This window comes from Dermacentor albipictus, chromosome 1 (genome assembly GCF_038994185.2).
Source record: "Dermacentor albipictus isolate Rhodes 1998 colony chromosome 1, USDA_Dalb.pri_finalv2, whole genome shotgun sequence".
Lineage (NCBI taxonomy): Eukaryota > Metazoa > Arthropoda > Arachnida > Ixodida > Ixodidae > Dermacentor > Dermacentor albipictus.
In genome coordinates, this window is record NC_091821.1 from 99,908,657 (window position 1) to 99,935,704 (window position 27,048).

The window sequence follows — 27,048 nt, forward strand, 5'->3', positions numbered from 1 at the left end:
AGCAGCCGTATCGTCTGCGTATAGTATAGGTAGCGTATAATTAAGGCAGTCAGGTAAATCATTTACATAAATGCAAAATAATAGTGGACCTAAAATCGAGCCCTGAGGCACTCCTTGATTAATAATTTTGCTTTCAGAGAAAGCCCCGCCTGCGTACACTGTTAATTCACGATTAAATAGATAACTTTTTAATAAATTAAGAGCTGGACCAGAAATTCCAATAGATTCCAGTTTAGTGAACAAAACTTTGTGGTTTATTGTATCAAAGGCTTTAGTAAAGTCTAAAAAGACCGAGCCAACAAAGTATCCGAGATCAAGGGAATGTTGAATATAATCAGTTAATGTTAGCGAAGCCAAGTTAGTCGAGCTTCCTGAACGCTAAATTGTTAAGCTAAATTTGTTAAGGGAGCTGGTAATACGACTAAGTATTAACTTTTCTACAACTTTACTAATTGAAGGTAAAATACATATAGGACGATTGTTACCGACTTGAGCTTTGTCACCCTTTTTATGAACAGGAATTGCTTTAGCTTTTTTTTACACTTCTAAGGAATATACCAGTTCTGAACATAAGGTTAATTTAAGTTACTGAGAGCATCATAAATAGTTGGAGCAACAAGCTTTAAATGAAATGCGGAAATTCAATCAAGACCAGGACTTGTGTTCTTTAAGTTGAAAGTTGCTATCTTACGCCATAAATATTGACGGGGTCTGCTCACGCGTAGTCAAACTTTTGAACGATAGAGATGGGCCACATTGCATTCGAACAGAGCCACAAACTGAACTGTTTGAAGAACTTTTACTGCTACCCAGCGGCACAAATACGATATGATCTGAAATATTTGACGTCCCACTGACGTAACGTGCGCCGGAGTCTCGGTGCAAATTAAAAAAAAAAGAAAGCATAAACTTTGACCTTGCACTTTTCTCTCTCAATAGCCAATATATTACCGCAGCATTACCGAAAGCAGGATTTTGAATAAGTACTTTATGAGCGTGAACTGATTTAGTGTCTCTATTTAGTGTCACTTTAAGACTGCTTCGGGCTCGATAGACTGTCACTATCCGCCACCATTTATCATTTCGACGTCGGATTGCGCCGAGAAGACGAGGGTGAGCACGCGCGAATGTAGTGAAGTGCGTGTACAGGGCTCGGGGGTCAGTCCTTTCAGTAAAGTACAGGCGGTGTGGTTGTCTTTATCACTGTCTTCTGGTTATACGTAGCTGGACCTTAACTGCATGATTCGCGTACGAGGAGCTTTTGTACGACACCTTTCCGGGCCAATTCGATAACTCTTTTAAATTATATTTGAATGCTGTTGTGGGTGAAATCGACATCCAGCGAGATATTTTGCACGGTATAGCTGTGAAAAAAAGAAAGAAAAAAATCGAATTTCATCTCAGCCTGTGCACTCGTGCGTGCTGCTATCCACTGCATGCGCCCCTCACCTACTAACCACGCGTCAAGCAAGCGTAGAAACTTGGCGTTTTTTTTTTTTTACGGCATACATCTATACCGTATATCAGCATCTTTACGTGTTGAGAAAGAGCGACCACGCATTGCGGCGGTGCAAAGTCTGAAAGTGCATGTCTATTTCCTGTAATAAATCACGCCAGAAGAACGTCTTCTCAAGTACACGTGTGGCTTTTATTTCGCTTCAACTCTAGCGACGTGACACACAAGATAAACAACAGAGAAAATATTTTACGAGAACGCACAAAGAACCAGCTGTGGCGAAGTTGACATTTGCCTTTCCACTCACCGTCAAGAAGGCTCTCATTCTGGCGCAGAAGCGCGCGAGGCATAGCAACGGTGACACGAAAACGCAAAAACGAAATACGCCAGGCAGCAACCAAATGCATTCAACCCTAATAAAGTTGAATGGCTACATCTACAGCCTTCCCAGCGCGCTGAACAATCGACTATATACACGCAGACGGCGCGGAGTTAGCATAAAGGTGAAGCCAATTGTAGTAGCTGCAAAATATTTAACTCACCTCAGTGATAACAGGGGCGAAAAGGTCGTAGAACATCCGAAAGGCATAAAAAAAAAAGAAGGAGAGGATTGCGACCGGTTTTCCTCTCGCACCTCGCAAAAGGAAAAGAAAGAAAACAACAACAAAAGATGTCGCAATACATACAGATACGGGAAGAACTTCGCTGTCGCCAATTACGTACCGTTCGTAACGAATCAGAGTATACACGACAGTCAGGAGGAAGTCGAATTACTCATTTAAAAATTGCGGTCAGCGTACCGAAATTAAAGTGCCGTATGACGGCACCTAAACGGCAAAGGTTCGATGACCCCCACACAAATGCTCCTCGTGTGCTGAACTTGCTAACGACGCGCGTGTGCTTGTGACGACACGTGAGCGTCATGCATACGACTGGTAGGAAATTGACAGCATTCGGAGGCTCAACGTTACGACAACAAACGATTCTCACGTTACCTGGTGCGGCAAGGGTGCGAAGCTATTGCGACAAACCGCGTTCTAAAGTCCTGAGCGCTCGGTTCAACAGTGTTGGATGGAAAGGGAGATGGATTCACGAAATGTTTGTACCTAAAAATAATTATATGTTGTTTACACCGCCGACAGTATAGGTATAATATCAAATAACTGATTACTTGTTTTTTTCTTAAGGATGAAGATTGCTCTCAATAGAGCATGTAACACTTGCTGTAAGCTATAGCACTGTTTCTTTCTTTCTTTCTTTCTCGTTTTTTACTCCTTCAGCTAGTTTAAAGCGGCACATTTTCAGGTCATCGTAGGGCATAACGAAGGCTTAGATATCTGTAGCAAAATGTGACCACAGTTCCATATTCAGTGAACCTCAGCTACTCTCGCAACTACGAGCTGGTCGAAAATTGCAAAATGTTTTGCGTCCAAGAGCTGCATGCCACGCTGCAGCAATGGGACCGCGAACAAAGTACATTGTGTTACGCACACGCGAGGACATCCGCTCCAAGTCGCCCAGAAAGTAATTTTCGCCACAGCTCTTGCATCGCGACCCATTCGCGACAAGCACGTTTTAAGTGAGACAGCCAATCTTGAGACGCCTCTCATAATAGTAATATTAATGTTTAACAAAAATAAGACATCCCGGATTGTCTCTCCTTAGAGTATGTTCGGAACGCCATGCTCCAAGGCCGCGGTCACCTTGTACAAGCAAGTTTTACGCCCATCGCAGTTTTTAGAAAAATAATAATAAGAAGAGCATTAGGGTGGCCGCACTGGGTGTCTGGGGTTCACATGCAATAACTGCTCCGTATTCTGAAGCGCAGGGCTCGACGAAAAATGGCGATGCATTGGAGGGCATCATCGCGCGCTCAGGTGGAAGGCAGAGGCTCTCGCCGGCAGACACGGGCCGACCGTGCGGCACTGGTTGTGATCGACGCAGGAGACTGAGGTCCTAGGGGAGGGTGGCTGTAAAGTCAGGTCCTGCTGGGGGCTCGGCGCTGCGTCGCCTTCCTGTCGGCTTTCCCCAGGTAACAGGAGCAAGCGACCGGCAGGCGGAAGGTGTCCATGTGGATGCCCTCTTGGCGCGTCCACACCACCAGCCGGTGCAGGTTGTACTTCTGTACGCACCGGGACGACTGCACCAGGTTGCTGCAGCTGCCGCCGGGCTCCCTGCGTACACGCGCCCGAACGTCAGCGAGACGCGGCAGTTGCCGTCCAGCGGGGAAGCCACCTGGCTGGACAAAGCTGGAAATCACTGCGGCAGCCGTTCACTGCTATGCCGGATGCAGTTAAGAAAAATTGTGGGGTTTAACGTGCCTGAAACCACGATCTGATTATGAGGCACGCCGTAGTGAGGGACTCCGGAAGTTTGGACCACCTGGGGTTCTTTAACGTGCACGTAAATCTGAGTCGAAATGCGGCCGCCGTGGCTGGGATTCCATCCCGCGACCTAGTGCTTAGCAGCCCGATGTCAGGATGCAGCACAGGGAAGTGGGACCAACATGCGTTCCAGGCTCTCGATGACCATTTCCCTGGCTATATTTATTTTATTTGATAATCGACAGGCTAGGTATACGCTGCTCGTCACTTGTCGCACTATCGACAAAGGAATTCGTGTTCTCATCTCTAATTCTACATTGAGGTCACATTGTGATAGAGGCCGCAACTTATCTGAGATGGCCACTGTGTGGTGAAATTATGCGTGTATTTAATAAATACAGGCGTACCGCTTCTAAAGAAAACATTTGGTGCAAAGTTCGCGCTCACTTGCGTTACCTCCCTTGCCCTCACATTTGATTCCCTTTGCAGCCTAATCCGAGCACAGGGTAGCCAGCTGGTGCTTACAATGCCTAAGTTTCCTGTCTTTTTCTCACTTTATCTTCTCCTCCGCCTTAGGGCTGATGGTAATTATCACGTCACCTATTAAAAACCTCAAACTACTTTTGCAAAGAAGGTGAACAAGAGTGTTCGAGTCCCATCTGGCGGTGCGAATTACTCATTGTACGTCCTCATGAAATATTTCCGATTTGAGTAAAAGTATGGATACTGTACACATAAAACAAGTATTCCACTATAATTTACACATCTTATCGATTGTAGGCTTAATCGCACTGCTTTTTGCAATAAAATTTCCTGTGCCCTTAGCGATTTCCTGAGCCGTAGACAGCGCGGCAGGAAAGGCCACGCGCCGCACTGATGGCCCTTTGTTTTGTGCATGCTGCATTCCTTGCGTGAGTCGAGGGCGCAGCAAACGAGGACTTGCTTCAGCCGACCTGTGCAAGGACTGTGTGCGTGGATTCCGATAGCCCCCCCCCCCCCAAAAAAAAAAAAGAAAAACAGAGAAAAAAAAAGGAAAGTGAAAAGAATGCATACCGAGCAGTCATAGCAGTGCTTCTGCGTCGTGACAATTGACTGTATACCGGCCTTTTTTGTTCCCCCGCGGAAGCGAAGGGCAAATCCGTTTCACTCGTTGTAATAGACTGGTCTGTGCAACAAGAGAAACACTCTTCGCTTTAACACCCCGCGAATGTGCCAGAACTGCAAATTTCTCCTTTTGTGCGCTTGCATATAGTACGTTACTACGCGCACCCTGCAGTCAGATGCGGGCTACCATAGTTGATAGCGAGTTATAATTCTTATAGTAATTTTTTTTATTCGTTCGGTGAGGGGCTATGTACCTGAAGTAATTCGCAGGAACACAAGCTTGCGTTGCACAGATGTTCAAGAGTTCTCTTAACAAAAAGTGGCCATATTCAAAGAAAATGGAGGCAGCGTTAAAGGTACGTTAGCAGTCGAATGAACTGAATAAAGGCACCCTATAGATATATCCGCTGACTAATGAGTCAATCGCTTGCAACTTTTGAGATAATTTTTAATAACTCTGAATATGTCCCAAGAATCTCGAGTGCAGTCGAGTCGGTGCAGTGCAGTACACATATGAGCAGCGAGGCGCTTGTCCAACGTTTCTATTTTATTTTTGTGGTATAACTCCAGTGCATTAGTGCAATTCGCCGATAGCCGATACGCTGGAACTATGGTAGCATCCAAAAGAGGTGAGAGGAGGGGGGGAGGGGTGGCTCGCTGTACAATCTCAATTATGTAAGGCAAAAGTTCAGCCATGTCTCGGAAAGGGGGAGGGGAGGGGATAGGTCCCAATCACATTTCCGTCTTTGCATCCGCTAGTACGTGGTTGAAAGTTGAGAAGGACTAGCTTTTAGGCCCAATTATAAACAAATGTGTCTTTAAATCGCGCCTGTCTAGCCTCACGAAAAGACAAGTAGGGCATTGCGCACCGATGTCTGAGCCCGAAACCTTACACAAGCGGTAAATGGAGCTCAGGGAAGAAAGATCGTTGCTAACAGCCATGCCGGTGTTAGCGAGTATACAGGATGCCCCAACCATCATGCATCAAGATTTTAAAATATGCAAATGTCACGTATACCTGGACAAAACCAAGGTAACCTTTGCCGTCGCTTGGTATACTTACGTTATTTTTTGCATTCGGCATAATTACACAGACCCGCCGTGGTTGCTCAGTGGCTATGGTGTTAGGCTGCTGAGCACGAGGTCGCGGGATCGAATCCCGGCCATGGCGGTCGCATTTCGATGGGTGCGAAATTCGAAAACACCCGTGTACTTAGATTTAGGTGCACGTTAAAGAACCCCAAGGTGGTCGAAATTTCCGGAGTCCTCCACTACGGCGGACCTCATAATCAGAGAGTGGTTTTGGCGCGTAAAACCCCATAATTTTTTTATTTAATTACACAATTAGTCTTAATCAATTAATCGACTTCTCAAATATTACAATGGATGAGAAGTGTCAATAGGAAAATTGTAGAGCAAGATGAAAAACTCCCGATACAGCTCTCTGTAGCTCAATACCACCTACATAAAAGTGTTTTTCCGAGCGTTAAAGAAGCTCGCAAATACACGCTAAATTGACGCGCGACTTGCCGCTCGAGACACTTTGCGTGTATTCGCGCGCTTCTTTCACGCTCGGAAAAACACTTTTATGTAGCAAGTATTGAGCAACAGAAAGCTGTATCGGGAGTTTCTGATGTTGTTCTACAATTTTCTCATTGACACTTTTAATCTAATTATAATATTTGAGAAATCGAGTAATTAATTAACACTATAGTTATGCAGTTAGGCGTAATGCAAAAAATACTCTACCTTCAAGCGACGGCAGACGGCATTGCCTCGGTTCTGTTCAGCTACGTGCATTTCCATATTTTTAAGTCTTGGTGCACGATAGTTGGGACATCATGTATATGTATATATCACCGAACTTGCGCGTTCGCGGTTATAATTTATTGCCACGTGATTTGAAGGCTCAAGTGTAAATAACTACGATTAAAGCCGGTACCCTGAATAACTTAGATAGAAAAAACAGAACGGGAATCTTGGATAACTGAGAGAGGAAAGGGCGTTGCAAGGGCGGTTATACCGTAACAAAATAGTGTTTCTTTTACTCTCTAAGCACATTGTGGAATTTTTTTAATTGGTTCCTTGAAATATTTTGTGTGCGTCAAACCTTGCTAATGCTATCGAATTCAGACGCTCGGGTGTCCTATATAGCAGCTGCTGCCGGTTGCTCCTCCCTATATAAGCAAGTGAACTGAGTTATCCGTGACGTCAAAAAGACTGGCTATAGATACTCGCGTCAGCTAGCACGCCGAATGAGACAACTTAATGGCCTGCCTCCTCAGCGTCAGAATATCCGACTCCGTGACTTTTTCCGCCAAGGTCATGCTATAGGGCAAACATCCTCGGAGTGCTCTCTGCTGTTAACATTCTCACTTCCTTGAAGCCCGCGTCATCGCAGGATAAATCCGCCAATATGCAGACGGCGATGCGGAAGCATTGCGGTCGTCTGAAACTCGGCGTAAAAAAAAAATAAAAATTATATTATGGGGTTTTACGTGCCAAAACCACGATACGATTACGAGGAACGCCGCAGTGTGGGGCTCCGGATTAATTTCGACCACCTGGGATTCTTTAACGTGCACCATACGCTTGTCCACGGACAAGTGCAGCGGTATACGGGCGTTCTTGCATTTAGCCCCCATAGAAATGCCGGCAGCGCCGCTGGGATCTGATCCCGCGCCCTCGGGCTTATGAGCGCAATGCCATAGCCACTACGCCACCACGGCGGGTGAAACACGGCGTAACGTGTCTTGAAGACGACGAGACTCGAGGACAGAAGGGCGCGTTGTGTCCCTGTATCCTGAGTCCCGCCCTCGCATACCCAAGAGGCGACTTCACGCCACATGTACAGAGCTATCGTCGGCGCACCAACATGGCACCAATAGGCGCTCCTTTGTCACGCAGATGGCGGAACGCGAAACCGACGCAGGCTGGGACTTACATGCACTCTTCGGTGCGCACCATCTGCTGGAAGGCTCCCCGACCATGCGGACTGTGCATGTTGACCACCACTTTCCAGAGGCCTTGCACGGTTCGCGCGCGCAATGGCCGGGCGTGCGTCACGCGGGCCGCGCAGGCGAACAGGCTACCGTCGTCCGTCAGCGGTGGCGGCGGGGGCGACTCGACGACCGTGCTGTTTACGCCGCTGCCGGACGCTTGCTCGCCGTGGCTGCTGCCGCGGGTGGATTCGGTGGCGGGCACGACGCTGTCCACGAACAGCGCGGCCGCCGCGCTGCCATCTCCCTCGGGCGTCTCCGGCAGCAGCCTGTGCATCGTGTTTTGCTCCAGGTCCACGGACAAGTGCAGAGCCGCCCTGCGTGACGCAGCGTATACCGTCAGGATAGACTGAAATGCAGACACGGGGAAAACGAGGACGCATATCGTAATCGCATAAGACTGACTCAGACTCCCCCGTCCCGGGATTTGATCAATGTCAGACTTTGCCTAGCTCGCGTTTAATTTTACGCCGACAATGCATCCCTGGCGTCGTGGACACACTGCTCTAAGAGTGATGGCAAGCCCTGTGCTCGAGCATACATCACTGCCCTTCAACCCTGACTCGCGCTTCAGCGTAACCCTTTCTGTGTTGGACAAACTGTGTGTGTGGAAGCGGTGCAAGCAGGCAGCCGTCTGTTACCGATAAAAGGGGGTCGCGGTGCGTTTCGTGTTCTTCCGTATGGTTCATAAATAAAAAAAAGCCGGGAATAACGACCAAAACGTCCGCAAAGTAGGGTCCTTTTATGAGCCGCGTATATCAGTTTAATTGGAGTTTGAAGCGCGAGTGAATAGTTCTCGCAAAATCGATGTGCGCCACTCTTACATGTGGGGCCAATAGAATAAAGCAACCCGTGGGCGAAACCCAAGGTTCAAACCTAATGTTAAATATAAACACTTTGCGCAAGTCACAGCTGCCACACAGTAAGTTAAGTGACAGGTATAGAACGTTTCATGGAAGTATCGCTCTGTTATGCTAGACGAACTAAGGAAGTTACTTTTCTTTACGGAAGTTTTTAAAACAGGTGAAACAGGCAAAGTGTAAATTAAGTGAATTACTACTCTATAATAATTTTGCGATGACCAGTCAGATTGAACAAGACCAGCATGTGAAGCTATGGTTGTAAGACGTTGGAAGCCAATCAAAATTTATGGTAATACTCAAGCTATTCAAAAGTTGCTACGAGGGCGAATCAGAAAGTGTTGGCCCGTATTTTTTATTAGTCAAAATCAGGTACATACAGGTAATTACAAATATGCGTACTATTCTATGTGCCTCAATTGCACTATTTTTCCACACAATCATCACACCAGTTCAGACATTTGTCCCACCGCAGCAGTAAACTTGAGAAATGTTGTCGTCAGTCAGCGACACACGCGGCCTCCCCGAACGCTCATTGTCATGCAAGTCTTCACGGCCTTTTGCGAACCACCTCACACTTCTCAAAGCGATACACCTTTCTTCACAAGTGGGCTGCGTTTCCCTGTGGATTTCTATGGGCGTTCGTCCCCTTGCTCCATAGAAAATGAATCACACTTAGTTGCTCGTACGGCGTGGACGTGTGAAGCACACCCGCCATCTTCAACAACTGACAGCAGCGCCGTGCCGCGGAGCTACCGGCAGATAAGGCCGGGCCGGTCCAAGAAAGGTCCACCACTTGGAATGGGTATGTTGATTCCGCCTTTACAGCCTTAATTTGGCTAAAAAAAATGCAGGGGCAAAGACTTTCTGATTCGCCCTCGTATATACTCGTGATTCCACAGCAGGAGTGTTTTTCTGGCCATTCCACCGCTGTCGAATTGGAGCCACCTTGTCTCTTGTGATGGGGTTTATGGTCAGCATCTTTATGGCTACGAGAACAAACTGGGCCTGAACTCGACAGCGATACAGTGTACAGAAAAGCACCCGAAGTCGAGATTCCGGACAGCTACTATAGGTCACAGCGTGACTCAGTACTTATTGTGATGTGTTGAAACGAGAATACCAATGCACTTCAAGCAAATATATTTGCATAAAAGATTAAAATAATCATTGTCTTAGTTCTCTGTAACTACAGAGCTACACGCCGTGAACGCCATTTTAACACGTTGACTGAGCACGATCGTTATGAACCCTGTCGGACGAATCTCCTGCCCCAGATTACCACGACCACATAATTTAATCTCCCAACGTATACTCGGGATCCTGGTTGACTTGCAACTGATAACAAGCTCGCCGTCAACACCTTTGGCTAGTCAGCGTTGGCTGCACGTAAACAAAGAGAACTTTGAGGCTCGGGTCGGTGAAGTTACTTTTCTTTACGGAAGTTTTTAAAACAGGTGGTAGCAGGCAAAGTGTGAATATAAATTAATTATTGCTGCATAATAATTTTGCGACAACCAGTCAGATTGAACAAGACCAGCATATGAAGCTATGATTGTAAGACGTTGGAAGCCAATCAAAATTTATGGTGTTACTCAAGCTATTCAAAAGTTGCAATCAAAATTCCTTCCTATCAATAAAATCTATCTTCTTGGGACTGCGTTTAAAAGACCTATAGAACATTGGAATGCCTATGCATTATTCAGCAGGCCTTTGGGAAAGTTCACCGTGGGCAATTATGGTCCCTTCTGTATTATTATTATTATTATTATTATTATTATTATTATTATTATTATTTGACATATTGTAGGTGCGTATTATTCTGAGAACGTTTAGGAAACTGGTTAAAATGTGTCTGACTTTCACGCGTAGGGCGATGATGTCCGGCACTTTGACCTTGGAAGGACACAGTGGATCTGCAGCTACGACCATAAACTCTTTGGCGTAACTGATTGAGACCTGTCCTGAACAAACCTCGCTTACATTGATTAAAGGTAGTCCGTCTATTGCTTGGAGTAGCATTTGCAAATTCATACTCCTTCCTGAGAGAAAAGGTCAATAGCACCCTTTGTGACTTCTGCGGGTGCAGCGAAACGATCGCGTACCTTCCTTGCGAGTAGTGCCCTCATTTCAATCCGCAAAAGGCAGCCCTCTCAGCCACGCTAGACCAACGGGACAAGCGCCCACTCACGGAAAACAAGATTCTTGGAAACTGGCCTGTACGAACATCAGCGTGAGCCGCCATGAAGGTACTGATGCATTATTTAAAAGACACCGGACTCTGGGACAAATTATGACTGTACACTGTGTGACGGGCTAACCACACGCGCTAACATGAGCCACCAAATGTGTGCACTTATCCTTTTTTTTTCTTTAGTCTTTGCGCATGTTCCCTTAAATGGTCATTCACACAACGCTCGGTTTGACCAATGTAGAGCTGCCCACAAGGGTGAAAGGGAATTGCATAAACAACCCCTCTGGAGCACTCAACAAAGGGCTTCTCATGCCTGGTGCGGCAGCATCGCCTGCTCTTACGGCAAACTGGAGAACACAGCTTCGAAAGCTTGTTGGGCGCAGAAAAAACTAGAGGAATACCATGACGGTTAGCAACCTCTTTAAGGTAGTGTGACATCTTGTGTACGTAGGGAATAACCTCTGGTCTTACCTTCGGTCGTTTGACCTCTGCTCTCGCCCTTCGTGCTCCAAGCTTTACTTTTTGCAGAAGAGACTCTACTATAGCGTTGACGACCGTCAAAGGGAAACCATCTGCCAAGTCCAACTTGGTTCGTAAAACTAGACCGCATTTGGTGTATGCACGATTTCTGCAAATCCATGGGCAGACATGAGTGGAGACATGGGTGGAGGCAAGGGTGCGTGCGTTTTGCAGAGAAACTGGTTGCTGAGCTTGAACGGTGTAAACTTCCCTAGATCCTCGGAAGTTGAAACAGGGATGACAGTGCCGTTATCGAGAATGGAGTAACTCTCAGCTCAATAGCGTTTACTTTCCCCCACCGACGCCTTTTTCTTTTCTCTTCTGGACTATAAGCAGACATTGTAAAAACAGTTGAGATGTAGCGCCCTCCGATTTTACCTCCTGGAGCAGAAGAAGCGAGCGTATTGGAGTGATCTTGCCGACGTGGAAATAAAGGCTACTCGCTTTGACGCTGCCTATGATGATTTCTTGTTTCAGGTGTAATATTAGTCCTCTCAAGGACCATAAGCACCACGACGCCTCTACACTGCTGCAATAGCTACATGTCCTCGGGGGCCTGATTGCTAAAGGAAAACGTTTATTTCTCCCTTCCAGCCACCCATGCCCCACTGGCTTGCTACGGCACTAATATTCTTGGTCGTACGCCAGGGCTCCCATATGTAGCATTGTGGTATGCTGAAGTACCCGTGCACTACTTCAAATTGGCTGAAAAATCTAAAGATAAATGGAAGAGAACGAAGCACTGGCGGACAACAATATTCACTAAACACACACACACACACACACACACACACACACACACACACACACACACACACACACACACACACACACACACACACACACACACACACACACACGCACGCACGCACGCACGCACGCACGGACACACACACACACACGCACACACGCACACGCACACACACACGTTTAAAACCGCCTTCGTCTTAAACAATCCCAGGTAGTAGGTAAAAGCTATTATTTACGGATCTGGTTCAGGCCTGATGTCACACATAGAACGTTGCTATTTTGCCATCTTCCTGAGCTTATTTAACATTGCTTTCTTTTTCTTGTCTGCCTCCTATAAGTGAACAGCCCGCCACTGTGGCACAGTGGCCGCTCAGCATCGAATCTCGGGTTCAATACCCAGCAGCGGCGGCCGCATTTCCGTGAGGGTAGAATGCAAAAACTCTCGTGCGTTGCCGTATGAGATCATGTTAATGAACCTCAGCCGGCGAAAATTAATCCGGTGCCTTCTACCGTTTCTTAGATCTCTGTTTGGGACGTTAAGCTCCGTAGTACCAACATTACGCCAGTGACCGCACATTCAATGTTTTGTCCTCCGCCACCTTTCTCCTGTGTAAGGTGCAATCTTGGTTAACTTTCCTGTAGTTTCTATTTTCTATTTCCTTTTCCACCTACCGCCACCCGACTATATACCGCTTGATGGCAAGTCTTTACAACAGCGTGTTCCCGTGAACAACCAACTGCATCGTGCAGTCAAAATCGTGATTCCTGCCAACGCCAGGTAACTCTGGAAGACGGAGTTTGAGTGGGCACTGACCATCAGATGTCGGCCGCCAAGAGTCACTGCATAGGCTGAAACAATTCTGCTGCTGAGAATAAGGTCGCGAGTTCGATTCCCGGTCACCGCGGCCGCATTGCAACGCTGGAAGACTTAAAAACGCCGGTATACTTAGACTTAGCCCTCCAATACAGCGTCCCCCATAACCCGCGTTTAGTTTCGGGACGTTAAACCCCATTGAATAATTTATTTGGAACACTGACGCCAGGCATATACGACCTTCATCTTGCGAATTCGGACGACATTACTTGACTATACTGTTATTTCTTCTTGTAGTATTGGCCGCCTCCCGAAGCGTTCAGAAGTCGGTGTGGTTCTCCGGCGGCACGCAAGTAACTATCCGCGGCGGTCGTTGGCCGGCCATCCGGAAACGTCTCTGCTTGTCCCCCCGTCGCTGTCACCGCTGTGTAGCAGGATGTGTTCCAGCTGCGGAGGTTTGTGTGCCGCGGCGCTGACGCAGCAGCGGCGACGCCTGACGAGACCCGTCATGCGCTGGGGAGCGCAGCACAATGCACGCGCGAATTCCGCACCGCTCGCGAGGCACCCGCATCACCCCTATGAGCACGCTACGTGCCGCGCCGAGAGGTAAACTACACGACGGCGTCGCTTTCATGCATGCCTCGCTTATACCCGGCTGGCATTTCTTTCCCCCGGTCTCGATCCGCTTCGTATCAAAAGATGCGGAAAATGGCGCGATGCTCCGGAGCGTCTCGTCGCGTTCGGCGGCGCGCAAGTCGCTGAAGCGGACGCCGGAGATGCCTGTCTGCGGCCGCGAGCGCGCTGTCAGAGGTCACGCGCGCGCCGTAAACAGACATCAGAAGAGGCTAAAGCACTGTAATTTTTTTGGAGATCCGCTAAGCGGATTGGCGTAGCTCGCTGCTTCTGCCGCCAAAACATAATTAGATCGCTTGAAAGGAGCGCTGCCGTCCGCATGACTGTTCGATCTGAAGGAAGCTAAATTGGGGAGCCGGAAAAATGTAGCGTTCGGTCTTTGGTTTGGCTCAACCAGTTACGAATGCCGCAGAGCCCTCTGATTAGAGACGCGTTATTGGATTAACTGTCTTCCATAGGTTCGATGGGAACCGCACGGAGGGAAGTAAATCCGGCACAGAAACAGAAAAGGGTTCTATAGAAGAAAAAAAGTGCTGGCCAAAGGGTCCCGACAAAGGGGCCACTCATGCCCTCACTAAGTCAGAAAAAAAAAGTCTTTGTCGGCATGTAGAAAAATAAACACGCTAAGGCGGTTTGCCCTAACGGCATCTACGCTGGTCCTAATGAACACTATAGAAGCTGCAGTGCGATCACGTGCAAAGGTCGCACTAGTATCGTAGTTTAGGAAGGTGCCTTGACTTCCGAATTTCTATTTCGTAAATGTAGGGATAATCTAGCGTGCGTAAAGCGTCCCACTAGTGGGGACTAAGCTATATCTGCTTATACGAATTTTATGTAAAGCCTTTTTCACCGTGCTTTCTTTACATACTTTTGTTGCTTAGACTATAGGCCAATAGCCCAAGGCACCAAGAAAAAGTTCTTAAATTTCTGCGCAACTATAGGTGATGAAAGCACATAATATCGTTAGACCTAGCCGCGAGTTTACGGGCAAATGACCCGTGAAAAATGACAGTTGTGTTCGTGTTAGATGGTATAGCCATGCCAGCTTGGTTCGATAGAGCGCGACAAGGTTAAGTCGAAATGAGCAAACATTGATTATAGTGATTTGTAGCGCTGCTTGGTCTTAGCTCGCAGATAGAAGTTGAACGCGATAGTAATATGACCCCGAAACCCATAAATTCAATGCAAAAGCTTATTGCGAGGGATCCGAGCAAATTTCTTTCGCTCAGGGTGTCCCAGCTAACGTGCACCATGTTTACTGCTGCCATTTAGGGTATCAGTGCAACAGCTGGACCGCGAGAGACGACGAAGTGGAGGGCTCCAGCTGAAGCTTGATAGACGCACCCGGGCGCTCTTGCATTGCGTCCCCATCGGACTGCGGCCGACGCAGCCGCGGGAACAGAGCCGGCAACCCAGCCGTAATGGCTAGCGAGTCACCGCACAGGTCAACATCTATCAAGGCCTGGATTATCGTACGGCTTGTACTCAAATTATTTATCGCTTCGCGCTTTGGTCAATTGTACGAGCGGCATTCTGCCAACTTATCGTCAGCCGGTTGGGAGCTGCGGATTTTATAAGAAAGGAAAAAAAATTTATGGGTTTTTACGTTCCAATTAAAACCACGATCTGATTATGAGGCACGCCGTATAGTGGGGAACACCGGAAATTTGGACCACCTGGGGTTCCTTAAGGTGCACCTAAATCTAAGTACACGGGTATTCTCACATTTCGCCCCCATCGAAATGCGGCCGCCGTGGCCGGGATTCGACCCCGCCCCCTCGTGCTTAGCAGTCCAACACCATAGCCATAAGAAATAAAGGAAGAAAATCGAGCAAAATAATTCCTTATACATTATACCGGCCTATAGACAGAAAACACTGGTCTTCTGTATATAAGTAAGTGAAATCAACTTTGATGCTGGTAACAAATATGATGAGACGTAGCTGCGTCCTGCCGAATTAGCTAATTCGTGCTATAACTGTGCACGCATTCTTCTTAAGTCCCATATTTCAATTTAGAAGCTTCAAATGGTCTTTGAAAATATAGGTTGTTGGCGGCACGCTAGGTTTCGTGGCAGCCTTTCTTGCGATTAGAAAAAAAAAGAAGAGAAGAGAAAACGAGTCTGCTGTATTTAAATTTCACGCTACAGACCGCCTGCGTGCCTCAGGGATGCAAGTGTTTATTATAGACGGCAGATTAAGTACGTTCGCTCATTGTTACATTTTGCGGCTTGACAGATGTGACAGGCGTCTCTCAGGATGCCCATACTTGTGCTAGCGACTAATCACCGGTCTTTTGTCTCGCCTCGCATTGCGTGTAACCTGCGACCTCGTGTTTTGCAGCAGACCACCGTAAGGAGCCCCTGCTGCACTTGGAGAGCCGTGCTGGCCGTGCACCTCGACGTCGCTATTCTTTATTGCGATAGCACCCACACCATAGAGTTTCCTACAATAATCACTAGAGAGAACTGTGGCGCTGCGATCGTTCAGCCACCATGGGAATGATGGATTTGTCTGATCTTCGGGCTTAAGGCTCCAGACGCGTTCTTGTGGCTTCGTTTATTGCGCTTTATCTGGGCCTAAATTGGCCTTAATTTCAAAGAAATTTTTACTTTTTTTTTAAATACAGAAAGTCATAAGACTCTGCAATCCCGCATAACCGCTGCACATTGCAGTGGTTCCGCTAGTCCGTGCGTTCGTGGCGTAATGGTTTCAATGCCGGTCTTCTGTGCTACAGAGACCCTGTGTCCGAAGCCTGTCGTCGGACAGTATTAAAAGTGTTTAATTATTTATAACGCAGTGCTTTCTTGAAAATGATCACTCCGCAAAAATATAAGGACGAAGTTTGGGCAAATCCATGTACTAGCATCATGCCCATGCTGGCTGAACTGCCATGCCACGGCGCGTGCACGGCTCTCGCGCATAGGGTTAGACGGCTTCCAGAGCACCGCAAGAACGACCAAGCAAAGCGGGCGCACCGCTTCGCTTTGTCGGCTTGGTGGCGCAGCAAGGACAGCGTTCTTCTATACCTGCTGCTGCCGGCACGAGCGTTGTGCGAACGCATACTATAAGCTCAGGATAGCGTTCTTGCTGAACTGTAGGCACGGGTCTAACTGGAACGGACAGTAAAAAATAGTGTGCCTCAGTTTTGCTCGTAAAATTCGCCCGGGATATTCAACACACGGACGAATCAAATCCATGTTGCCGAGTCAAACACTGAGGTAGTTTGCACGTTTTAGGTTTGTACTGTCACCATTAAGAGATATAGATGCTGAATTTAATTGGACGCTCTGGATACGTTTGGCAGGCTGACGGTATGGCATGCTACTCCGGGTGCTTGGCGGAAAATGTGATATACGCCCAGTGAAACACGTAAACGACACATACACCCCGGAAACGCGAGCGCACGCACTAAAACTCCACCATTATCAGCGCGGATGCACAATTCAAAGCGTTACCTGGCCTCGAATCCGAACATCCACAAACATGACAAGTTATTCAGCAATACAGTTTAGCATGCTTGACTACAGCTCGCCTGCATTGGTCTGTTTGCGTGTTTCGGCGAACACTTTCAAAAATTGTCAAAAATTGCTCGTGGCAGATAGCGCAATTTTAGATCATGAGCTGTTTTACTCAAAGAGGCGGATTATTACTTGCACAAAAAATGAAATGTTTAATCTGCTAATTACCGAAAAATCACTAATTCAGTTTTTCACCAATTACCTTATGGCCCATGTAATTCTAGCGGGGGAGACTGCAATGCATATTCACTTGAAAAGAATTGTGTGGATGACACCATTTATGAGATATGCGCCGTCAAACTTGCGGTCAAAATACGCTGTCGTTCCACTTACTTTCTTAACAAAACGTCGTCTCATGCACTGAAGCGCAAAAGTAACTGGAACACCAATGCATTTCTCCGAAAATTTTGGGAATTAATATCTCGAAACTGGTGTTATCCTGAGAACTCGTTCCAAGTGGATCCGCCTTGTGAACTCCCCGGCCAGAATTTGTAGATTGCAATGTTGTAACTTGCAAAGATTGCAAAACTTGATTAGTTATTTTTGTTGATTATTAGATTATGCATTTAATTTTTTATGCATGTCCGCCTTTTAGATTAGACCAGCTTATGAACTAGATTTGTGGTATCTGCCACAGGCAATTATTCAATATTTTTGAAAGTGTTTGTTGAAACACCCGGTATCTTGAGAATGACACATTTATAGACAATGCATATCTTGAAATAGATATTGAAAACAGCTCAAAAAACGTGGACTCAAGGAAAGAAAGGCCTACGAATAAACACAGCATTTGAAGAAAACAAGCAATATATATATATATATATATATATATATATATATATATATATATATATATATATATATATATATATATATATATATATATATATATATATATATATATATATATATATATATATATATATATATGGCAATCAAAAGGCAAGTGACAGGGGACGAAAAGACAACTTGCGGCAGGTGGGGTCAAAACCCATACCTTTCAGATTAGTACGTGAGCTTAGGTGCAGGCAACTTGTCAACTGGTCTACTGGTCAAATGGCACCTCATGGTATCTAGGCTGCCAAAGCAGAGGCTCACGCTAAGCGAGAGTTATAAGTGTGAGTGATAAGTGGATCCGAGGGGCTCGATTTTGTGTTAGCTACAGTCATAAGAAGAAAGCAGACAATTAACTTCACATGGTTTACTTCATAAGCAGACAAAAAACCGACTATCTTTATGTGGCTTCATTGTCTGTTTTTATACGGTTTTAACTAACAAAAAATCAAGTTCTTCAAATACCCTTATTTTCCTTGGTTCATAACGCAGCGTTTGTCCGTAACACAGCCTCTGGTCCCCATTCTCCCGTTGCTGACAAAGCTTGACATGGTTGCTTTAGAAGCATATTACTTAGAACAAAAGTGAAAGTTGGCGTGGCTGGTTAACACACAAATGGTGGAGCGTTTTTTCCTTATAGCTATATGCTTTCGTTGGCTGAGCGGGCTAAATTCCAAATAGCACTCAATGAAGCGTGCAGCATGCCCACTAACTTCTTCAAGATTAAGGTGACGCAGTGTGCAGTGTAAAAACTCAGAGAAGTGGTACTGTACCGCGGATACTCATCGTCCTGGAGGCAGTAGATGGCCTCCTTACTTCCATTGGTGCAACCTGGAAGCACATCCGGTCTGTAGGTGTACATCACGTCGTGCGTAGCGGCTGAGTAAGGGACCTCCGGTTCGCGGCCTCCGACGAAGCCTGTTCTCTTCTGAGGCGCCTGAGGTGGGACGTCCAGTCCGCCAGCGTACTCGCCCTGGTACAGCGGCCTGCGCACCACGCCTCCCACCGGTGGGCGTTCGGCAGCCTCCTTGGGAGACGCTGGTGGTGGGTAGCCGATCATGTTCCTTCCCGGGTACACGGCGTACACCGGCTGTACGGGGATGGCACGGCCGTCCCTTATCTCGACCAGCTGGTTGGGCGTGAAGCTGTTGGCGAACACCTCATCTGGAAGGGCGACGACCCTGTCGTTGCTGGGGATGGGGATGAAGCGGAAGCCCCGCGGCACCGCTCCCCTGGGGGCGTAGCCGCCAGCCTGCAGGTTGTTTGTCCCACTGGGGGAGAACCCAGAGACGGGGCTCAGGTTCTGCACTGGCAGGTAGTTCTGGTAGACAAGGCCCGGGTTAGCTCTCCCCTGCTCGATCGGAGCGGCAAGAGTCTGCTGGCCGGGCCCAGACGTCGGTACGTGCTGAAGCGCGGGATTAAACGGCTGCTGCTTGCGTTGGGGAACTTGTAGTCCGCCTTGGACGATGGGGTAACTGGGTCTGAATAGTCTAGGGTCCACGCCGTACACTTGGTCTTCACCATGTCCTTGAGGGTAGCCACCGTTCGGAACGACGTTCGGGTACAGTTGAGGCTGTACGTTGTTAGGATATGGCCCCGCTTGGGGTTGATAGGCGACTCGGTACGCTCCATTGGGCATCTGGAATACGAGAGGACGCCCACCAGGGCCGAGTGGCGCCCGTTGCTGCGCGTTCGGTGGAATTGCCTGCTGCGAGCCATCTAGAGGAGGTCTCGGCTGGTTTGGGTAACCACCATTCAAGCTGTCTGCGTAACCTTGCCTCAGTACGTTCTCAGGCACTCGCAATCGCGGCTGGTTTTGATTCTGGTTTTCTGCACCGACAAGGCCTCCCTGCGTCTGTTCCGGCTGCTGAGTTTGGTTAGCCGAAGGAATATTGAACGTCGGGATGTTTAGAGGTGGAATACTCTCATTACCAGCGGCATTCCTGAAGGCCTGCGCGACGAAATCAATATCTCTTTGCGTGAAGAACTTGGGAATTCCTCGGGCACCGAGGACGTCCAATGGGATCGAACCGCCGAATACAGGCTGAGCAGGTTGATAACCGTAGCCGGGTCTCGGGAGGGGTCTCGGAAAGTTGGCGATCGGCAGCAGCCCTGGTTGCACGTTGCCTCCTGCTCCTCCGACATTTGGGGGCGCTGCATCTCGTTCGCCTTGGTCCTGAGGTCCCTTGGGGAACCTCCTCACGACCACCACGGGATTCTTCTTCCGCGTCGTGAAGAACGTGTCAGGGTTGAAGGTCGGCTCTGTGGGCACCACCTGCGGGGCGTTGGCCGCGCCCTCTATCGGCGACGGACGCAACACGGGGGGTGGTGGGAATATGGTCGTCGTGGGAGCAGCATCGCCATTTCCCTCCAGCGGCGACTTCTTGTAGTCGGGAACGACGTTCTGCAGGCTCTCAGTGCTCGTGGGGGCCGCGTTCTCTAGTTTGGGCTTTAACCTGCGGCTGCTAAACAGCGGCTTCCTGCGGACCGTCACGATGGTGTGATTGAAAGTTCGAGTTCCGTTGCGGTTGAAGCCCAGTGGCCTGTACAGCTTGAACGATGTTGTTGGCCTGGTGGTTGTCTCCTGGGCGCTGCACTGCACCTCCAGGGTCGCCAAAAGGAGCAGGAGGAAACAGTTCAGCTGCAATGACACGAATACAGAGAGCTTTGGTGAATGCTGCTTACGGCGTGCATTAAAGATAGACTGTGCCAAGATATCTAGATGCTTGGACAAGTCGAACATAGTGTATGGAACAAAGAACACACAGCTGTCACGAGCCGAGAGGATCTGGATCAATCAAGGCTCGTTAAATAGAGAGAAATAGTATGTTTGCAGGACGACAGATTGGTTGGCCTCAGTCAGTGGGCCTGCCACCCCGCACAGTTGAAGCGGGGTGAAAAGGAGCGATGAAGAGCGATGGCAAACAGAAGAAGGCTCGTGACGTGCAAGTACACAACGCTGTGGCATGGCTAACGCCGCTAAGCCCGCCAACTAAGTGCCCCAGTAAAAGTCTAAATCGGCCATTACATTCACTACTACAATTATTCAGTGAGGCCATGAGCCCTAAATGAAGCCTTCCAAAATTGTTCTGCACTCTATGGCGTACAAGTGAAGAAGGCAGCATCTGCAAGTTTCGTCAAGTGCATGTACAAAACAAAAGAGTAAAAAGGAATTGAACGCCCATAGCACGAGGAAGTTACATTGCTTTCAGCTACTGGGAATAGGTTTTGTTGACATCTGTAACTTTTAAATTTGCCTCTTGGTCAAGCTTCGTACACCAAGCGTTCGCGAGACGCGCCATCTTGAATTCAGTCACTCCGAGCACGGAGCGGAAGGAGGCGGAAGGAGGCGGAAGTAAGAGCGGCGCTGTGGTGTCTTCCTAGGTTGAATTGGATGAATCAGATCGTAGACGCACCTTATAACATTTCTTTATTCAGAAGAAGCGGATGCGAGCCGCTTTGCTTTTCTTTGTTAAAGGGCATAAAATGGTTGAAGGCCGTTCGAAAGCGCCACGAAAATTTGGGCCCGTATTCACAAAATTTCTCTTACGTAAGATACTACTACTACTACTACTACTACTACTACTACTACTACTACTACTACTCCTACTAATAATAATAATAATAATAATTTATTGACACACATCCAAAAGCAAAGCAAAGAAATGGGCATGTCTATGTCCACGAGGACTTTTACGACTAGGCCCGGCAGAGTCGGTGCAGCGATGTGGTTATGTATTTACATAATAGGTGCAAAAGTAGCCATTTACAAATAAAACGTTTTTTTCCAACTTTTAGAAGAATGGTTGGTAGTATTACCCGTTAACAGACAATGACATAACAAACAAAGGCAAACACATAAACAACTTAAGTAAAGAATCAGAACTAAATTTCAACGTTTCATCAATAATTTCTTCAACTGTTTTTTTGAAGTTGCCAAAAAGAATTCATCGGCCAAATTATTAAATATTTTTGGGATGTATACACTTCTTCTCGCTTCTCCATACTTAGTAGTGGAATAGGGTACCTTAAAACGGTTTTTGTTTCTTCACAATCGAGGTGCATCGTATGCCTCTTGGTATTCATCGCTCCAATCATGCCGCATAATGACAGTTCTGGTAATTAAATCCTCCAGTGTGCAAAATCCTAATTCTTGAAAAATATTATTGTCATGTAGTGTAGTACCATAAGCAACATTTCTTAATATATTTTCTTAGTAGTTTATCAATCTGATTTTTCCAGCGCTCTGTACAAAAGACGAAGATCGTTATACCATACCTCAGCACAATGTACGCTTATGCATGAATAATCATTTTCTTGAGTGGTAGAGGTACTAAACCCTTTATGTTGAAAAGTAGATATGCAACACTGCGTAGTTTGCCACATAAAAACGCCATGTGATGCTGCCAAGACATGCCGCTGTTGAACGTTATACCCAGGCATTTGAATGTCTCCACATATTCTATAGCAGTACATTTACATGAAATACAATGTTCATCATGTAGAAATATTGGCAAGCTTATTTTTTGAGTTTTTAATGGACTACGAAAGCACATGATTTTGCTTTTCTTAGCATTAATATATACAAAATTATCTTCAAACCACTGCATAACCTTATGAACTGCATTCTGTAGTGCGCTAATAGGTTCCTCATAACACATATGACGAGTGAGTAGAACTGTATCATCTGCATCTTGATACACAGTGGCTTTTGTAATTATCGTGGGAAAATTGTTCATAAATAAATTGAATAAGAGAGTTGACAACACGGATCCCTGTGGAACCCCAACTATAATATATTTCCTAACGCTAACAATTTCTTTACTGCCCATGACCACCTATCACCGGTCATGCAAATAATTCCAAATCAAATCAAAAAAGGGTCCCCTGAAACCCAAACGAAACAACTTTTCCAATAAAATATCGTGATTTACAGTTTCGAACACTTTTGCTAAATCCAAAAACAAAGCGCAACTATACAGGTTCTTATCTAGAGCAGAATATAATTCATAGGTGAACTCTTCTAACAGTGTAATAGTACCTCGCTTAGCAACAAATCCAAACTGTCATGGTGTTAGGATCGAAAATTTCTTTAAGAAGGAAGTCATACAATAAAACAGAGACTTTTCCAGTACTTGGGAGAGTATAGGCAAAACAGAGATAGGCCTATGGTTTTCAACTTCATCTTTTTTCCCTGCTTTATACAGTGGCTTAACAATCACCTTTTTTAATGTCTCCGGAATTGATGCGGTGCTTATAAAACCATTAATCATTAAAAGCAGTGTCTGCTAATGTATCAAAATTTCTTCGTAGTGTGGCCACAGCCAACCCATCTATACCAGGTTGTTTATTAGGTCGGAAACTGAAAATTATTCTCCTCAGATCTTCCTTCGACAACGTGGGCAAAAAAGCAGATGCTTGAACAGTATGTTTGAGTGAGCAAGTGTGTCTTTGCGACTGCGCAGTGTTAGAAAAACGCGTGAAAAAATAATTGAAATTATCTGCCACTATATATCTGCCTTCTCTGAAAAAGATTCTAAGAAATTCGCAGGTGCCGCACTACTGCCTCGGAGCGTATTTATTAAAGCCCAAGTTTTTGCTGAATTTTTGTGGGCTTGATTAAATCTGTCTAAGAAATACCGCCGTTTTGCTGATCTCAAGAGCACAGCGACCATATTACTCTCAGACTTATATTCCGTTTTCAAGTCTTGATTTTTCGGCGCACGCCTGCTCCTTTTCCGCAGTCAGTCTCTGTAGTAAATAGCTCTCATTATGTCGGCCGTAAACCAGAGGTAACTTTTCCTTTGTTTTTTAGTTATTGCGTACATACTAGAAAACTCAAACTTTTTTAGCTGCTCACAAAATTTTTCATAAACTTCAGCATAATTAGAATCCTTAATCATTTCCGCCCAGTCAAACTGTGCAATCAAATGATCAAATGTTTTCCTATTGAAAATCTGCACTTATAGTTGATTTTTGTCAGTTTTTCTTCTGATTTGTCTTTTTCGGGCAGGGGTAAAAGGGCCTTAAGGCGACTTGCGACAAAATAGTGATCCGCTATCTTTTGCCTTATGATGCATGCCGCTAAATAATAATTCGGTGCTCTTATTGCTATGTGGTCTAGACAGGAGGATACTAGTCTATTTGTAAGAGTTCTTCTCTCGTAGGTTGATTTAGAGTCACTTGTAAGCCATATATTGATAAAATGGAGAGGTAATCCGACACAGTAGTCGAACTGGTGTTCAATATACTAATGTTTAGGTCACCCGCCAAACAAATCTGATCTGCTGCTTTGTGGCCTTCTAATATTTCTTCAAGTTCACGGAAGAACCATGTGACACTGTTATTAGGCGGACGATAAATAACTAGCAACAATAATTCTCTGTTTGCGTGATTTTTACTGTCAAACTTTCGGCGTGGTTTAAAGAAATGTCCGTAACCACAGTGTCATATCTTAACAAACAACGCTAAACCACCTCCTCGTCTTTTCTGTCGTGACATAATATGGGCTTTGTAACCCTTTAATTTGTGTATGTTAGTGGAATCCTCTGGTATATTTGTTTCCACCATATTAATTGCATCTACTAAATCTGAGACTGATTCCGTTACTCCCTAAATTCCTCCCAATATTTTCGTAGACTTCTGATATTAATACTAATTACTGTGAAACCGTGTTCACGGCTGGTAGCAAATATATATTTGAACTCATTGAAATTTGAGACAGAGGAAAAAATTCGTTGCCATGTTGCTTATGAAATTTTAAGAATATCGACTAGATTCTTAACTCGGATCAGGGGTGCATCTTCGTCCTTCTTCACGAAAATATTTCCGCCCTTAACCCATGCAAATTTATAGTTATCTTCTTTTGCTGTAGTTCTAGCTCGCCAGAACATAATAATAATAATAATAATAATAATAATAATAATAATAATAATAATAATAATAATAATAATAATAATAATAATAATAATAATAATAATAATAATAATAATAATAATAATAATAATTTATTTTTATATTTATTTTCACATGCACCAAAGAATGTTTTGACGTCGATGCACCTGGTATTTCACTTTCTGGTTGTTGGTGTGCCCTTATAAAATTCTTGAAACGAGTTTGTTCACTTGTTCCCCGCGCCTAACGCAATTTCGCGGTGTGGTTCTTCCTCGGTAAACGGCATGCTGCGGGAAATTATGGAGATTAACCACCACTTCCGAGGAGAAGACCGCGAGTTTTCTTTTTAATGGTTACCCGGCCATTGCGGCATCACTGGAAATGATGACGCAGACAAGGCTGCTCGAACATCACACGAAGAAGATCGCTGCGTCCCGATTCCACTCTCTAGGACAGGCGCTGTGAGCCAGCTTCGCCTTCTAGCACGCACACTATCATTAGCGGAGTAGAATACCGCACATTTGAAGCGCACCACAATGCACAGAATGAACCCTTCGCTTCAACTCGGACACCAACGCGGACTGCAATGACGCGAGGCTTCTCTTTTGTTTCGGTTGTGGCTTCATTCAGCACTAATTGAAATGGCTGACAGCCCGGCATGTGATGGCTGCTGCAAGGAGAGCATAAACCACCTACTGTGCCACTGTTATCGACTTGCCAAAGACCATCAATGTCCGATGCATTGCGGCAACTATAGACAATCGTCCACTGACCGTGCCGACGCTACTGGAACACCGTCCCCACCGACGATTGGTCCAGAAGGCAGTGAAAGCACTTCAGTGCTTTTTGAAAACGACTAGCGCGCCAAAACCACTTTCTGATTATCAGGCACGCCGTAGTGGAGGACTTCAGAAATTTCGACCACCTGGGGTTCTTCAACGCGCACCTAAATCTAAGTACAAGGGTGTTTTCGCATTTCGCCCCCATCGAAATGCGGATGCCGCGGCCAGGATTCCATCCCGCGACCTCGTGCCTAGCAGCGCAGCACCATAGCCGCTATGCCACCGCGGCGGGTGTGCCAACTGTGTAAACTGCGCGCAATAATAAATCTAAAGAGGACAAATAGAGAGAGAGGGGGGGGAGAAAGGCAAAGGAAAGACAGGGAGGTTAAACGGAGATTATCTCCGTTTGGCTATCCTGTACCGGTATAAAGTGGACAAAATTGGTGTAATAGGCACCGCTCTGAAATATACCACTAATTTGTGAATACGACTTTGCAAAACCCTTATACACGTAACATTTTCACGCAAGCTATAAACATACGAATCAAATTCGTCCGCTTGAGATTAACAGTTGCAGTTTACAGAACTGCGGTATCTGTTTTCGGTGAAGTGGCTACCGGTCTGTAAACTTCGTGCTTCTTTTTTTTTTCTTTAGCTTACAGATTTTCGGCAACCTTTGTCGGTATTCGGGGTCCTAAATCAAAATTTGACATAGCAGAGTTGCAACAATTTAATTTGCTTCCTCAGGGTCAATAAATTTAACTCCAATTGGTCCAGCGGTTGTTTCATAAAAGCATTTTTGCGTTTTACACGTATTTGAATACAGGGAAATTGGAGTTCGCCCCGAGCTTCCTCGTTGCCATTGCGTTCGCTCTGCCTGCTTGTAAAAAACGCGTCACACGTGACCTTCGTTTTACAGCGAAGCTGTCAAGGGGACTTCGCCAACCGCTTTCGCTGCGGCCACGGTGAATGCCGACGTGCGGCGCGGCGTGCTCGGGAGCGAATGCCAGTCAAAGAACAGCCAGCCTGCGCTGGAATCACGTCTGTATTATCATTATTATTATTATTATTATTTAATATTTTGCCTTGAAACGTAATTATCGATGATTATAAAAAGACTTACTTTGCGTATACGTCGCTCCAATCGAGAACTTTCTGGCGCGGTTTGTTTAGCCAGTAACCCGTAATTTTTGTTACTGGCTCCACCTTGGGGGCCAGGCTCGAATTTGTGCGGCTTCGGCGGTGCAAGCTGACGACACGCGGCTATATAAACAGGTCGTTGCTGATCTGATCACTAAGAGCCAGGAAAGAGACCTATAATACTGATTTCCGAGGAAGAGTATTAAACAACTCGATGAACGAAAG

General features: G+C 46.2%; 1 protein-coding gene across 1 annotated transcript in view; it reads right to left on the reverse strand.

Moving 5' to 3' along the window:
• Positions 1-1,620: 1,620 nt before the first annotated feature.
• Positions 1,621-27,048, reverse strand: part of LOC135906175 (uncharacterized) — a 45,484-nt gene continuing 20,056 nt past the window's right edge. Inside the window, exons 2-4 of the mRNA XM_065437436.1 lie at positions 18,781-20,648; positions 7,829-8,200; positions 1,621-3,630 (exon numbers count right to left, since the gene is read on the reverse strand). Coding sequence (XP_065293508.1) covers positions 3,435-3,630; positions 7,829-8,200; positions 18,781-20,648 — 2,436 coding nt within the window. The 3' untranslated portion in view covers positions 1,621-3,434. The remainder of the gene's footprint in view (positions 3,631-7,828; positions 8,201-18,780; positions 20,649-27,048) is intronic.